Source organism: Scyliorhinus torazame, chromosome 10 (assembly GCF_047496885.1).
Source record: "Scyliorhinus torazame isolate Kashiwa2021f chromosome 10, sScyTor2.1, whole genome shotgun sequence".
NCBI lineage: Eukaryota > Metazoa > Chordata > Chondrichthyes > Carcharhiniformes > Scyliorhinidae > Scyliorhinus > Scyliorhinus torazame.
The window spans coordinates 187906897-187920517 of record NC_092716.1 but is presented as its reverse complement, the minus strand read 5'-3'; the positions used below and the strand labels follow the sequence as shown (position 1 = coordinate 187920517).

General features: G+C 50.1%; 1 protein-coding gene across 3 annotated transcripts in view; it reads right to left on the bottom strand.

Annotated features, from left to right (window-relative positions):
- The window catches only part of LOC140384441 (AMP deaminase 3-like), a 224337-nt gene that overhangs the window by 187003 nt on the left and 23713 nt on the right, over positions 1-13621 (bottom strand). For all 3 annotated transcript variants that reach the window (XM_072466149.1, XM_072466148.1, XM_072466147.1), the window contains exon 2: positions 6352-6577. In XM_072466149.1, the coding sequence (XP_072322250.1) occupies positions 6352-6572 (221 nt within the window). In that variant the 5' untranslated portion in view covers positions 6573-6577. The remainder of the gene's footprint in view (positions 1-6351; positions 6578-13621) is intronic.

Below are 13621 nucleotides of genomic sequence, written 5' to 3'. Positions count from 1 at the left end.
TAAAGCTCCCGCTACGCTGTCACCATCAAACACTCGAATGATAGGTACATCACGGGTTAGATACAGAATAAACCTCCCTCTGCACTGTGCCATCAAACACTTCCAGGACAGGTATATCATGGTTTAGATACAGAATAAAACTCCCTCTGCACTGTGCTATCAAACACTCCCAGGACAGGTATATCATGGTTTAGCTACAGAATAAAGCTCCCTCTACACTGTGCGATCAAATACTCCCAGGACAGGTATATCATGGTTTAGCTACAGAATAAAGCACCCTCTACACTGTGCGATCAAAAACTCCCAGGACAGGTATATCATGGTTTAGCTACAGAATAAAGCTCCCTCTACACTGTGCGATCAAAAACTCCCAGGACAGGTATATCATGGTTTAGCTACAGAATAAAGATCCCTCTACACTCTCTTCATCAAACACTCCTATGACATGTACATCAGGGTTTAGATACAGAGTAAAGCTTCCTCTACATTGTCCCCTGTAGCGCACAAAGACTCCGTGAGACGAATAGAGTGAAGTCGATGAGGCTTTATTAAGCGTGTCTGTTCCCCCGCAGCTCGATAGTAGAATGGCCTGCGGGGGAGGACTCCGGCTTCTTATACTCCGCCTTCAGGGCGGAGCTAGAAGTCAACGGCCAACCAGGACCCGGGGTCTGTCAGCCAATGACATTAGGGCTTCCAGTCCCACATGACCCCTAATACATACTACCACATTCACCCCTTGTCAAAAATGAACCCGGCGGGGTGATGCTTCGCATGGTGGTAAGGGTTTACAGGGCTGGTCCTGGGAGGAAAACATTCATATGGCAATACAGTATATACAATTTTGTCCTGTTTCAACTATTTACAGAAGGTATCGGGAGAAAAGCAAAATGTTCTTGTGAAAATTCCATATATTGATTTAGATCGACGCCACGAGTCGGTCGGGCGGTCTGGTCGTCCGTGTCGATCGCCTCGGTGGTGGTGGTGGTGCTTGTACCGGTGTTGTCGTCTCCGGGAGCCTTACGGTTTCAGCTTGGGCTTTATTCTTGGTCGGGCCTGAGGGGGGGGGGGAACCGATCCTCCTGGGAAGGGGGCGGTCGCGGGGTGCGGCGGTGGCAGGAAGGGGGGGGGGGTTGGGTGAATGGTGTCGGGGGGGTGTGTGTGTTGCCGGCGGGCGCCAGATCCCGCAGGGAGACCTTGTCCTGTCGGCCGTCGGGGTACTCCACGTAAGCGTACTGCGGGTTCGCGTGGAGGAGGTGAACCCTTTCGACCAACGGGTCCGCCTTGTGTGCCCGCACATGCTTTCGGAGCAAGATGGGTCCTGGGGCCGCCAGCCAGGTCGGCAGCGACGTTCTAGAGGAGGACCTCCTAGGGAAGACAAGGAGACGCTCATGAGGCGTATGATTAATGCTCGTACATAATAGCGACCGGATGGAGTGGAGAGCGTCCGGGAGGACCTCCTGCCACCGTGAAACTGGGAGGTCCCTGGACCGTAGGGCCAGTAGGACGGTCTTCCAGACCGTGCCGTTCTCCCTCTCTACTTGCCCGTTCCCCCGGGGGTTGTAGCTGGTCGTCCTGCTTGAGGCTATGCCCTTGCTGAGCAGGAACTGGCGCAGCTCGTCACTCATGAAAGAGGACCCCCTGTCGCTGTGGACGCATGCGGGGCAACCGAACAGTGTGAAGATGGTGTTCAGGGCTTTAATGACTGTGGCCACGGTCATGTCAGAGCAGGGAATGGCGAATGGGAAGCGGGAGTATTCGTCCACCACATTAAGGAAGTATGTGTTGCGGTCGGTGGAGGGGAGGGGCCCTTTGAAATCCAGACTAAGGCGTTCAAAGGGGCGGGAAGCCTTAATCAGGTGCGCACCATCCGGCCTGAAAAAATGCGGTTTGCATTCCGCGCAGATGTGGCAGTCCCTTGTGACTGTACGGACCTCCTCTAACGAGTATGGGAGATTGCGGGACTTGATAAAGTGGAAAAACCGAGTGACCCCCGGGTGGCAGAGGTCCTCGTGGAGGGTTTGGAGGCGGTTAATTTGTGCGTTGGCACATGTGCCGCGGGATAGGGCATCAGACGGCTCGTTCAGCTTTCCGGGACGATACAAGATCTCGTAGTTGAAGGTGGAGAGCTCGATCCTCCACCTTAAGATCTTGTCGTTTTTGATTTTGCCCCGCAGTGCATTATCGAACATGAAGGCTACCGACTGTTGGTCGGTGAGGAGAGTGAATCTCCTGCCGGCCAGGTAATGCCTCCAATGTCGCACAGCTTCCACTGTGGCTTGGGCTTACTTTTCCACTGAGGAGTGGCGGATTTCTGAAGCGTGGAGGGTTCGGGAGAAAAAGGCCACGGGTCTGCCCACTTGGTTAAGGGTGGCCGCTAGAGCTACGTCGGAGGCGTCGCTCTCGACCTGGAAGGGGAGGGACTCGTCGATGGCGCGCATCGGGGCCTTTGCGATATCCGCTTTGATGCGGCTGAAGGCCTGGCAAGCCTCTGTCGACAGAGGGAAGGTCGTGGTCTGTATTAGGGGGCGGGCCTTGTCTGCGTACTGGGGGACCCACTGGGCGTAGTATGAAAAAAAAACCCAGGCAGCGTTTCAGGGCTTTTGAGCAGTGCGGGAGGGGAAATTCCATGAGGGCGCGCATACGTTCGGGGTCGGGGCCTATTATCCCATTGCGCACTACGTAGCCCAGAATGGCTAGCCGGTTGGTGCTAAAAACGCACTTGTCCTCGTTGTATGTGAGGTTCAAGGCTTTGGCGGTCTGGAGGAATTTTTGGAGGTTGGCGTCGTGGTCCTGCTGGTCGTGGCCGCAGATGGTTACATTGTCGAGATACGGGAACGTGGCCCGCAACCCATGTTGATCAACCATTCGGTCCATCTCCCGTTGGAAGACCGAGACCCCGTTTGTGACGCCAAATGGGACCCTTAGGAAATGGTATAATCGCCCGTCTGCCTCGAAGGCTGTGTACTTGCGGTCACTTGGGCGGATGGGGAGCTGATGGTAGGCGGACTTGAGGTCCACGGTGGAGAAGACTTTATATTGGGCAATCCGATTGACCATGTCGGATATGCGGGGGAGAGGGTACGCGTCTAGTTGTGTGTACCTGTTGATGGTCTGGCTGTAGTCAATGACCATCCTTTGTTTCTCCCCTGTCTTCACTACTACCACCTGTGCTCTCCAGGGACTATTGCTGGCCTGGATTATGCCTTCCTTTAGTAGCCGCTGGACTTCGGACCGAATGAAGGTCCGGTCCTGGGCGCTGTACCGTCTGCTCCTATTGGCGACGGGTTTGCAATCCGGGGTGAGGTTCGCAAACAAGGACAGGGGTTGCACCTTGAGGGTTGCGAGGCCGCAGATAGTGAGTGGGGGTATTGGGCCGCCGAATTTGAACGTAAGGCTCTGTAGATTGCACTGGAAATCTAATCCCAGTAATGTGGGGGTGCAGAGTTGGGGAAGGACATGTAGTTTGTAGTTTTTGAACTCCCTCCCCTGCACCGTTAGGGTAACTATGCAGAAACCTTGGATCTGTACGGAGTGGGATCCTGCAGCTAGGGAAATCTTTTGTGCGCTGGGATAGGTGGTCAAGGAACAGCGTCTTACCGTGTCGGGGTGGATAAAGCTCTCCGTGCTCCCGGAGTCGACTAGGCATGGTGTCTCGTGCCCGTTTATTAGCACCGTTGTCGTCGTCGTCTGGAGTGTCCGGGGCCGAGCTTGATCGAGCGTAATTGAAGCGAGACGTGGTTGTAGTAGTGGAGCGTCTTCCTCGAACCCCGTGGAGCCGTCGACACTGGGGTCCTTTGTTGCCGTCCAAGATGGCGTCGGGGATGAACAAAATGGCTGCCCCCATATATCGCACATGGCTGGGGGGTCACAAGATGGCGGCGGGGGTGGACAAAATGGCCGCCCCCACGCGTCGTACAGGTCTGGGGCGGTCCAAGATGGCGGCGCCCTTCCTCCCCTCGTGGTGGCCGGGACCCAAAATGGCGGCGTCTGCGGGTCGCACATGGGGCGCTGGGGGGGTTGGGGAGCGTTAGGACCGCGCGGGGCTCCCTCATCTCTGTGGACAGCGGTGGTCGGGACCCAAATTGGTAGCGCCGGCGGGTCATACGTGGGGACGGGGGGGGGGGGTTGGGGAGCGTAAGCGGCGTGCAGGGCTCCCTGTTCTCCCGGGACCGCGGTGGTCGGGACCCAGAGCGGCTGCGCCTGCGGGTCGTACATGGGGCGCTGGGGGGGTTGGGGAGCGTAAACGGCTTGCAGGACTCCCTGTTCTCCCGGGACAGCGGCGACCTCGCGGGACCGGCACACAACCGCGAAATGGCCCTATTTCCCGCAGCTCTTGCAGATTGCTGCGCGGGCCGGGCATCGCTGCCGGGGGTGTTTCGCCTGGCCGCATAAATAGCAGCGGGCGCCCCCGGTGCGACTTGGCGTTTGGACCGCGCAAACCTGTGGGGTGTCCGGGGGGGGGGTGGGTTTGTCGCGACGGGTGCGTACGGAGCCCAATGGGCTGCCGCGCGGTCGGGGCCGTAGGCGCGGGTATTTCGCGCGGCCACGTCTAGGGAGGCTGCTAGGGCCCGTGCCTCTGAGAGTCCTAGCGACTCTCTTTCTAGAAGTCTTTGGTGGATTTGGGAGGAATTCATACCTGCCACAAAAGCATCGCGCATTAACATGTCCGTGTGTTCATTTGCGTTCACCGAAGGGCAGCTGCAGGCTTGTCCCAAAATCAGCAGCGCGGCGTAGAATTCGTCCATCGATTCTCCGGGACTTTGCCGTCTCGTCGCGAGCTGGTAGCGAGCGTAGATTTGGTTAACTGGGCGGACATAGAGACTTTTCAGTGCTGCGAACGCCGTCTGGAAATCCTCCGCGTCTTCGATGAGGGAGAAAATCTCTGTGCTTAACCTCGAGTGCAGGACCTGTAGTTTTTGGTCTTCTGTGACCCGGCCGGTGGCCGTTCTGAGGTAGGCCTCAAAACAAGTCTGCCAGTGCTTGAAGGCTGCTGCCGCGTTCACTGCGTGGGGGCTGATCCTCAGGCATTCCGGGATGATCCTGAGCTCCATAGTCCTTTTTAGGCACGCTTAATAAATTGTAGCGCGCAAAGACTCCGTGAGACGAATAGAGTGAAGTCGATGAGACTTTATTAAGCGTGTCTGTTCCCCCGCAGCTCGATAGTAGAATGGCCTGCGGGGGAGGACTCCGGCTTCTTATACTCCGCCTTCAGGGCGGAGCTAGAGGTCAACGGCCAACCAGGACCCGGGATCTGTCAGCCAATGACATTAGGGCTTCCAGTCCCACATGACCCCTAATACATACTACCACATCCCCACCAAACACTCAGGGCAGGGACAGCACAGGATTAAATACAAACTGCAGCACTGTCATATTCTGAGAGAATGGAGAAATTGGGATTGTTTACATAAAAACTGAGAAAGTGTTTGGGAAATGTAATGTGCTCAAAATTATCAATAGTTCTGAAAAATAGATTGAGTGAAATTGTTTCCACTCACAGGAGAGAGTGTCAGTAACCAGAGGACACAGATTGAAGGTAATTGTCAAAAAGCGAGAGGAGACATGAGGAGAATTTGTTTTCATGCAGTGAGTGGTTAAAAATTGGACTGGCTGGAAGAGAGGGGAAGCAGTTTTGGTAGTAACATTCAAAAGGGAATTAAATAAATACTTGAAGGGAAATTTATCTGTAGGACTGCAGGGAAAGAGCAGGGGAGTGGGACAAATTAGATAGCTCTTTCAAAGAGCCGGCACAGACAGGAAGGGATGATTGGCCTAAATCTATGCCCTTCAAAAGTGCCATGATGTGGAGATGCCAGCGTTGGACTGGGGTGAGCACAGTAAGACATTTTACAACACCAGGTTAAAGTCCAACAGGTTTGTTTTGATTGTCACTAGCTTTCAGAGCGTTGCTCCTTCCTCGGGTGAATGAAGAAATCTGTTCCAGAAACATATATATGGACAGATTCAAAGATGCCAGACAATGCTTGGAATGCGAGCATTAGCAGGTGATTAAATCTTTACAGATCCAGAGATGACGCAACCCCAGGTTAAAGAGGTGTGAATTGTGTCAAGCCAGCACAGTTGGTAGGATTTCGCAGGCCAGAGGGTGGCCCACCATCCCCCAGCATCTGGCCTGCGAAATCCTACCAACTGTGCTGGCTTGACACAATTCACACCTCTTTAACCTGGGGTTACCCCATCTCTGGATCTGTAAAGATTTAATCACCTGCTAATGCTCACCTTCAAAAGTGCATAAGCGATGGGCTTTCTGACCAACATTGCTGCTACAAGGTCAAACTGGAATTGCTCCAAATGCAAGCTGTGGCCACTTCTGTACAATTAAGGACATACCTCTTTGCTGTCGTCTCTGATTGCTGCTCAGCAATCTCCTTCTGAAGCTCCCTCTCCTTGGCTTCCTTTTTACCAATCGGGCAATCTTCAGCAACGTCAAACAGAGATAGGGCATCCTTGGTGTCCTCTTCACGCAGAGCAGAAGCAAACACCTTCTCCGCTATAATTCGAACTTGCTCGTCCTCCTCTGTCTCTGCTATCTTTGGGAATTGCCTGGGCATCTCGGCTGTGATGGAGACGGGAAAATTGAATAATGGGAGCCATTAGAACACTCATGCAAGTCAAGCTGAAGGGAAGGCTCACATTTTCTATCTGCAATCTGCCAGCCCAGGGGCAATGATTCATCGCTAGTATCTGCCAAGTTTTCTTCAAAATTTAAAGTGCTCAATTATTTTTTTTTCCCAATTGAGGGGCAATTTAGCGTTGCCAATCCACCTACCCTGTACATCTTTGTGTTCTGGGGGTGAGACCCCCACAGACATGGGGAGACCATGCAAATTCCACATGGACAGTGAACCGGGGCCGGGATCAAACCCGGGGCCTCGGCACCGTGAGGCAGCAGTGCTAACCGCTGTGCTGCCCCAGTACCAGTCAAGTTAATTGATCTCCTTCAAGAATAGTAAGTGGGACTAAACCCGGCTTGTATTCCCTGGAACATTGAAGATTGAAGTGTTTAGGGTTTTGAAACAAATTGACAGTGTAGTTAGAGTGAAACATATTTCACTGGTGGGGGAATCTATCACAAGGGTACAAGTACCCTGCTGTAATGCTAACCATAATGTTTATAAACACATAAGAGATAAGTGCTTTCACTTTCTCTTTTACTCAACAGAAAACACTTGACCTCTTTTGTTGTGGTGAAGTTCTGTCAATCATAGCTAGATGCTTATAAACATTGTGGTTCAAAGCAGGGTACTTGAGATGCATTCAAGTGTGAAATGAAATGAAAATGAACGATCCAGACACCTAGTTGTGGGAAGTTATTATCCTGTTGGTTATAGCCTACTGAAAGCAATTTCTCTTTGAAAGCGAATAGGAGTCTCGCAGATCAAAGGATCTGAGGGGTTTAAAGCCTGGTGACGTATTTTGCCTTTCTATTAAGTAACAGCTGCTTCTTTCAATACTTCTGTCCGAGGCAGCAGGTGTAAGGGGCTGGTAAGTCGAAAAGCAGTGATTTCTCACTGTTTCTGCCTGGACTGCTCTTTAACTTCCAGGCAGGGGTGATTGATGGGGGAGGGGGAATCTCTGATATGGGAGGCTCTGATATGGGGAGGTCTCTGATATGGGGGGGGTCTCTGATGGAGGGAGCTGGAATGGGCAGGAATTGTGTTGTGGGGAGGGGGTCTTCTAATGGACTTTGGGGGTACAAACGTTAAATACATACCCACTTGACCCACCGCGGGATCCGCCGCGTCAGGGCCAGTGGGAAATACCAATCCAGGCCTGCGAAACCCGGCCAAGAGGGCTGGAGCATCACGGGAGTGTGGAGAATCGGGCTTCCAGCCGTTGATTGGATGCAAATGGGTTCAGATGGCCATCCTCCTGCTGGTGCGAGCATTGCAGCTCGCTGCCGCCAGCAGAGGACCGAACATTCGGGCACCGATCCCCTTTTTTAGCCCGGCGCTCGATTTTACGCCGCATCAGGAACCCCACAACCGGAGGCGGAGAATTCATCCCAGTATTTCCAGAATTATAGCTCTGAAATCTTTACATTCTCAGTTAGTGGTGTTACAGGTTAGGCAACAGAGCATTCCTCTGAACCACAGATTAACCAATTACACAGATTACACACACAGTTATAGCATCACACTGAACCAGAGAACTTTTAAGCACAGAAGTAATTCTGCTTCTTATATCTCTTGATCTTTACTAGAACAATCCCAAACTAATCCCACTGTTTCACTCTCCCCACATAGCGTTACATTAATCCCAAACTAACCCCATTGCCTCGCTTTCTCCTCATAGCCATCTCCTTTAGTTCTCTGCCCAAAGGCTGGTCAGACCCACAATGCCACGAGCTGCACCACAAGGAGGCGGGTCCCGAATCCACCCCATCCGGAAAGGGGGGGGTCAACCCTTGTTGTTGGCACCAATGTGATCCGCATTGACCATCCATTAGTTGCTATCCACTATGCCACCAAATCTCCTTCGTAGCCCTGCATCAATCCTAAACTAATCCCACTGTATCGGTCTCTCACCATATCCCTGTATCCATCTATAAGTAATCCCACTTTCCCACTCTCTGCCTAAAATCCTGTATCAATCTAAAACTAATCTCACTTTCCTGCACTCTTCACATAGCCTTGTATCAATGGGAACCAATGCAGGAAGTCAGAGGGTAGTAAAGAGGGGATAGAAAAAAAAGCCAGTCAGGAGAAAAGTGGAAGCCACAGAAACAGATGAACTTCATTTATTTTAACGCAAGAGGCCTAACGGGCAAGGCAGATGAACTCAGGGCATGGATAGGTACTGGGATATTATAGCTATTACTGAAACTTGGCTAAAGGAGCGGCAGGACTGGTAGGGGTACAGATGCTATGGGAAAGATAGACGCGGAGATTTTTGATTTGGGACAACATCACGGCAGTACTGAGAGAGGATATATTGAAGGGTTCACCCACTGAGTCTATGTGGGTTGAACTGAAAAATAAGACGGGTGAGATCACTTTGATAGGACTGTACTCTAGGCCCCAAATAGTCAGCGGGAAAACGAGAAGCTAATATGTAAGATTACAGATAGTTGCCGGAAAAATAGGGTGGTAATAGTAGGGGACTTAAACTTTCCCAACATTAACTGGGACAGCCATAGCACTAGGGGTTTGGGTGGACAGAAATTTGTTGAGTGTATTCAGGAAGAATTCCTCATTCAATATGTGGATGGCCCGACTAGAGAGGGGGCAAATCTTGACCTCCTCTTGGGGAATAAGGACGGGTAGGTGATGGAAGTGCTCGTGAGGGAACACTTTGGGATCAGTGATCATAATTCCATTAGCTTTAAGATAGCCATGGAGAATGATAGTTCTGGCCCAAAAGTAAAAATTCTAAATTGGGGCAAGGCCACGTACGATGGTATTAGGTGGGAACTTTCAAAATATGATTGGGGGAGCCTGTTCACAGGCAAGGGGAAAGCTTGTAATTGGGAGTCTTTCAAAAGGGTGTTAATTAGGGTTGAGGGTGAGCACATTCCTCTTGAAGGGTAAGGCAGGTAGAAGAAGGGAACCCTGGATGACTTGGGATATTGAGGTCATGGTCAAAAGGAAGAAGGAGGCACATGACATGCATAGGCAGCTGGGATCAAGTGGATCCCTTGAAGAGTATAGGGCTTGTCAGAGCAGGGTTAAGAGAGAAGTCAGGAGGGCGAAAAGGGGACATGAGATTATCTTGGCAGATAAGGCAAAGGAAAATCCAAAGAGCTTTTACATGTACATAAAGGGCAAAAGAGTGACTAGGGCGAGGGCAGGGCCTCTTAGAGATAAACAGGATCATCTATGTGCGGATCCACAAGGGATGGGAGAGGTCCTAAATGAATATTTCTCGTCAGTATTTACTGTTGAGAAAGGTACGAATGTTAGGGAAATTGGAGGAATAAAAAGTGATGCCTTGAGGAGTGTATATATTACAGAGAAGGAGGCCCTGGAAGTCTTAAAGCGCATCAAGATAGATAAATCCCCGGGACCTTATGAAATGTATCCCAGGACGTTGTGGGGGGCTAGGGGGGAAATTGCCGGCCCCCTAGCTGAGATATTCGAATCATCGGCAGCCACAGGAGAGGTGCCTGAAGATTGGAGGGTATCAAATGCTGTGTCCTTGTATAAGAAAGGCTGTATGGATAATCCTGGGAACTACTGACCGGTGAGCCTTACTTCTGTAGTGGGTAAGTTGTTGGAAAGTATTCTGAGGGGCAGGATCTACAGGCATTTAGACAGGCAAGGGCTAATTAGGGAAAGTCAGCAAGGCTTTGTAAGGGGAAAGTCATGTCTCACAAATTTGATTGAGTTTCTAGAAGGGGTAACCAAGAAGGTAGATGAGGGCAGTGCGGTCGACGTTGTCTACATGGACTTTAGCAAGGCCTTGGACAAGGTACCGCATGGTAAGTTATTGCAAAATGTTAAATCTCACAGAATCGGCGGAATTTGCACTATGATTATTTTTATCTTGTTATTTATATTATTGATTTTGTTGCTGTTAAAATGCCAAAGAAAATTCTTCAATAAAACGTTTATTAAAAAAAAAAACTCACAGAATCCAGCGTGAGGTAGCCAATTGGATACAAAATTGGCTTGGCGATCGAAGCTAAAGGGTGGTTGTGGAGGGTTGTTTATCAAACTGGAGGCCTGTGACCAGCGATGTGCCTCAGGGATCGGTGCTGGGTCCACTGTTATTTGTTATATATATAAATGATTTGGATGAGAATGTAGGAGGTATGGTTAATAAGTTTGCAGATGACACCAAGATTGGTGGCAGAGTGGATAGTGAAGAAAGTTATATAAGATTGCAACAGGATCTTGACCAATTGGGCCAGGCGGCCGATAAATGGCAGATGGAGTTTAATTTGGATAAATGTGAGGTGATGCATTTTGGTAGATCAAATCAGGGCAGGACCTATTCAGTTAATGTTTCAGAGCAGCGCTCCGAAAGCTAGTGACATCGAAACAAACCTGTTGGACTTTAACCTGGTGTTGTAAGACTTCTTACTGTGCTCACCCCAGTCCAACGCCGGCATCTCCACATCATATTCAGTTAATGGTAGGGAGTTGGGGATAGTTACAGAACAAAGAGATCTAGGAGTACAGGTTCATAGCTCCCTGAAGGTGGAGTCGCAGGTGGGCAGGGTGGTGAAGAAGGCATTCAGCATGCTAGGTTTTATTGGCCAGAATATTGAATACAGGAGTTGGGACCTCTTGTTGAAGTTGTACAAGACATTGGTAAGACCACACATGGAATACTGTGTTCAGTTCTGGTCACCCTATTATAGGAAGGATATTGTTAACCTAGAAAGAGTGCAGAAGAGATTTACGAGGATGGTCTGAGTTATAAGGGGAGGCTGGATAGGCTGGGACTTTTATCCTTGGAGCGTAGGAGGCTTAGGGGTGATCTTTAGTTCTTTGAAGAGATAACAAATAGGTTAGACCAAGGAGAGCCAATGGATGTTATCTATCTTGACTTCCAAAAGGCCTTTGATAAGGTGCCTCATGGGAGACTGCTGAGTAAAATAAGGGCCCATGGTATTCGAGGCAAGGTACTAACATGGATTGACGATTGGCTGTCAGGCAGAAGGCAGAGAGTTGGGATAAAAGGTTATTTTTCGGAATGGCAACCGGTGACGAGTGGTGTCCCGCAGGGTTCAGTGTTGGGGCCACAGCTGTTCTCTTTATATATTAACGATCTAGATGACGGGACTGGGAGCATTCTGGCTAAGTTTGACGATGATACAAAGATAGGTGGAGGGGCAGGTTGTATGGAGGAGGTGGGGAGGCTGCAGAAAGATTTAGACAGTTTAGGAGAGTGGTCCAAGAAATGGCTGATGAAATTCAACGTGGGCAAATGCGAGGTCTTGCACTTTGGAAAAAAGAATAGAGGCATGGACTATTTTCTAAACGGTGACAAAATTCATAATGCTGAAGTGCAAAGGGACTTGGGAGTCCTAGTCCAGGATTCTCTAAAGGTAAACTTGCAGGTTGAGTCCGTAATTAAGAAAGCAAATGCAATGTTGTCATTCATCTCAAGAGGCTTGGAATATAAAAGCAGGAATGTACTTCTGAAGCTTTATAAAGCACTAGTTAGGCCCCATTTAGAATACTGTGAGCAGTTTTGGGCCCCACACCTCAGGAAGGACATACTGGCACTGGAGCGGGTCCAGCGGAGATTCACACGGATGATCCCAGGAATGGTAGGCCTAACATACGATGAACGTCTGAGGATCCTGGGATTATATTCATTGGAGTTTAGGAGGTTGAAGGGAGATCTAATAGAAACTTACAAGATAATGAATGGCGTAGATAGGGTGGACGTAGGGAAGTTGTTTCCATTAGCAGGGGAGACTAGGACCCGGGGGCACAGCCTTAGAATAAAAGGGAGTCACTTTAGAACAGAGATGAGGAGAAATTTCTTCAGCCAGAGAGTGGTGGGTCTGTGGAATTCATTGCCACAGAGGGCGGTGGAGGCCGGGACGTTGAGTGTCTTTAAGACAGAAGTTGATAAATTCTTGATTTCTCGAGGAATTAAGGGCTATGGAGAGAGAGCGGGTAAATGGAGTTGAAATCAGCCATGATTGAATGGTGGAGTGGACTCGATGGGCCAAATGGCCTTACTTCCGCTCCTATGTCTTATGGTCTTATAGAGGTCTATAAAATAATGAGGAACATAGATGAGGTGGATAGTCAACATCTTTTCCCAAAAGTAGAGGAGTCTAGAACTAGAGGGCATAGGTTTAAGGTGAGAGGGGAGAGATACAAAAGAGACCAGAGGGGAAATTTCTTCACACAGAGGGTAGTGAGCATCTGGAATGGGCTGCCAGAGACAGTGATAGAGGCGGGTATGATTTTGTCTTTTACAAAGCAGTTAGACAGTTACATGGGCAGGTTGGGTATAGAGGGATATGGGCCAAATGCAGGCAAGTGGGACTAGCTTAGTGATAGAAACTGGACAGCATGGACAAGCTGAGCCGAAGGGCCTGTTTCAATGCTGTAAACATCTATGACTTTATGACTCTAATCTAATTCCACTGTCCTAATCCCTTCTCATGGCCCTGTATCAATCCCAAAATAATAATAATAATAACCTTTTATTGTCACAAGTATGAAGTTACTGTGAAAAGTCCTCAGTCGCCACATTCCGGCACCTGTTCGGGTAAGCTGGTACGGGAATTGAACCTGCGCTGCTGGCCTTGTTTTGCATCACAAACCAGCTGTCTAGCCCACTGAGCTAAACCAGCTCTTAGTAATCCCAGTGTCCCACTCTCTCCCCTTAGCCTTGTACCAATCACAAACTAATCTCACTGCCCCAATCTCTCATCATAGCCCTGCATCAGTGGTAGCACAGTGGTTAGCACTGTCGCTTCACAGCTCCAGTGTCCAAGGTTTGATTCCCGGCTTGGGTCACTGTCTATGCGGAGTCTGCATGTTCTCCCCGTGTCTGCGGGGGTTTCCTCCGGGTGCTTCAGTTTCCTCCCACAGTCCAAAGATGTGCGGGTTAGGCGGATTGGCTATGCTAAATTGCCCTTAGTGTCCAAAAAAGGTTAGGTGGGGTTACTGCGTTACGGGGATAGGGT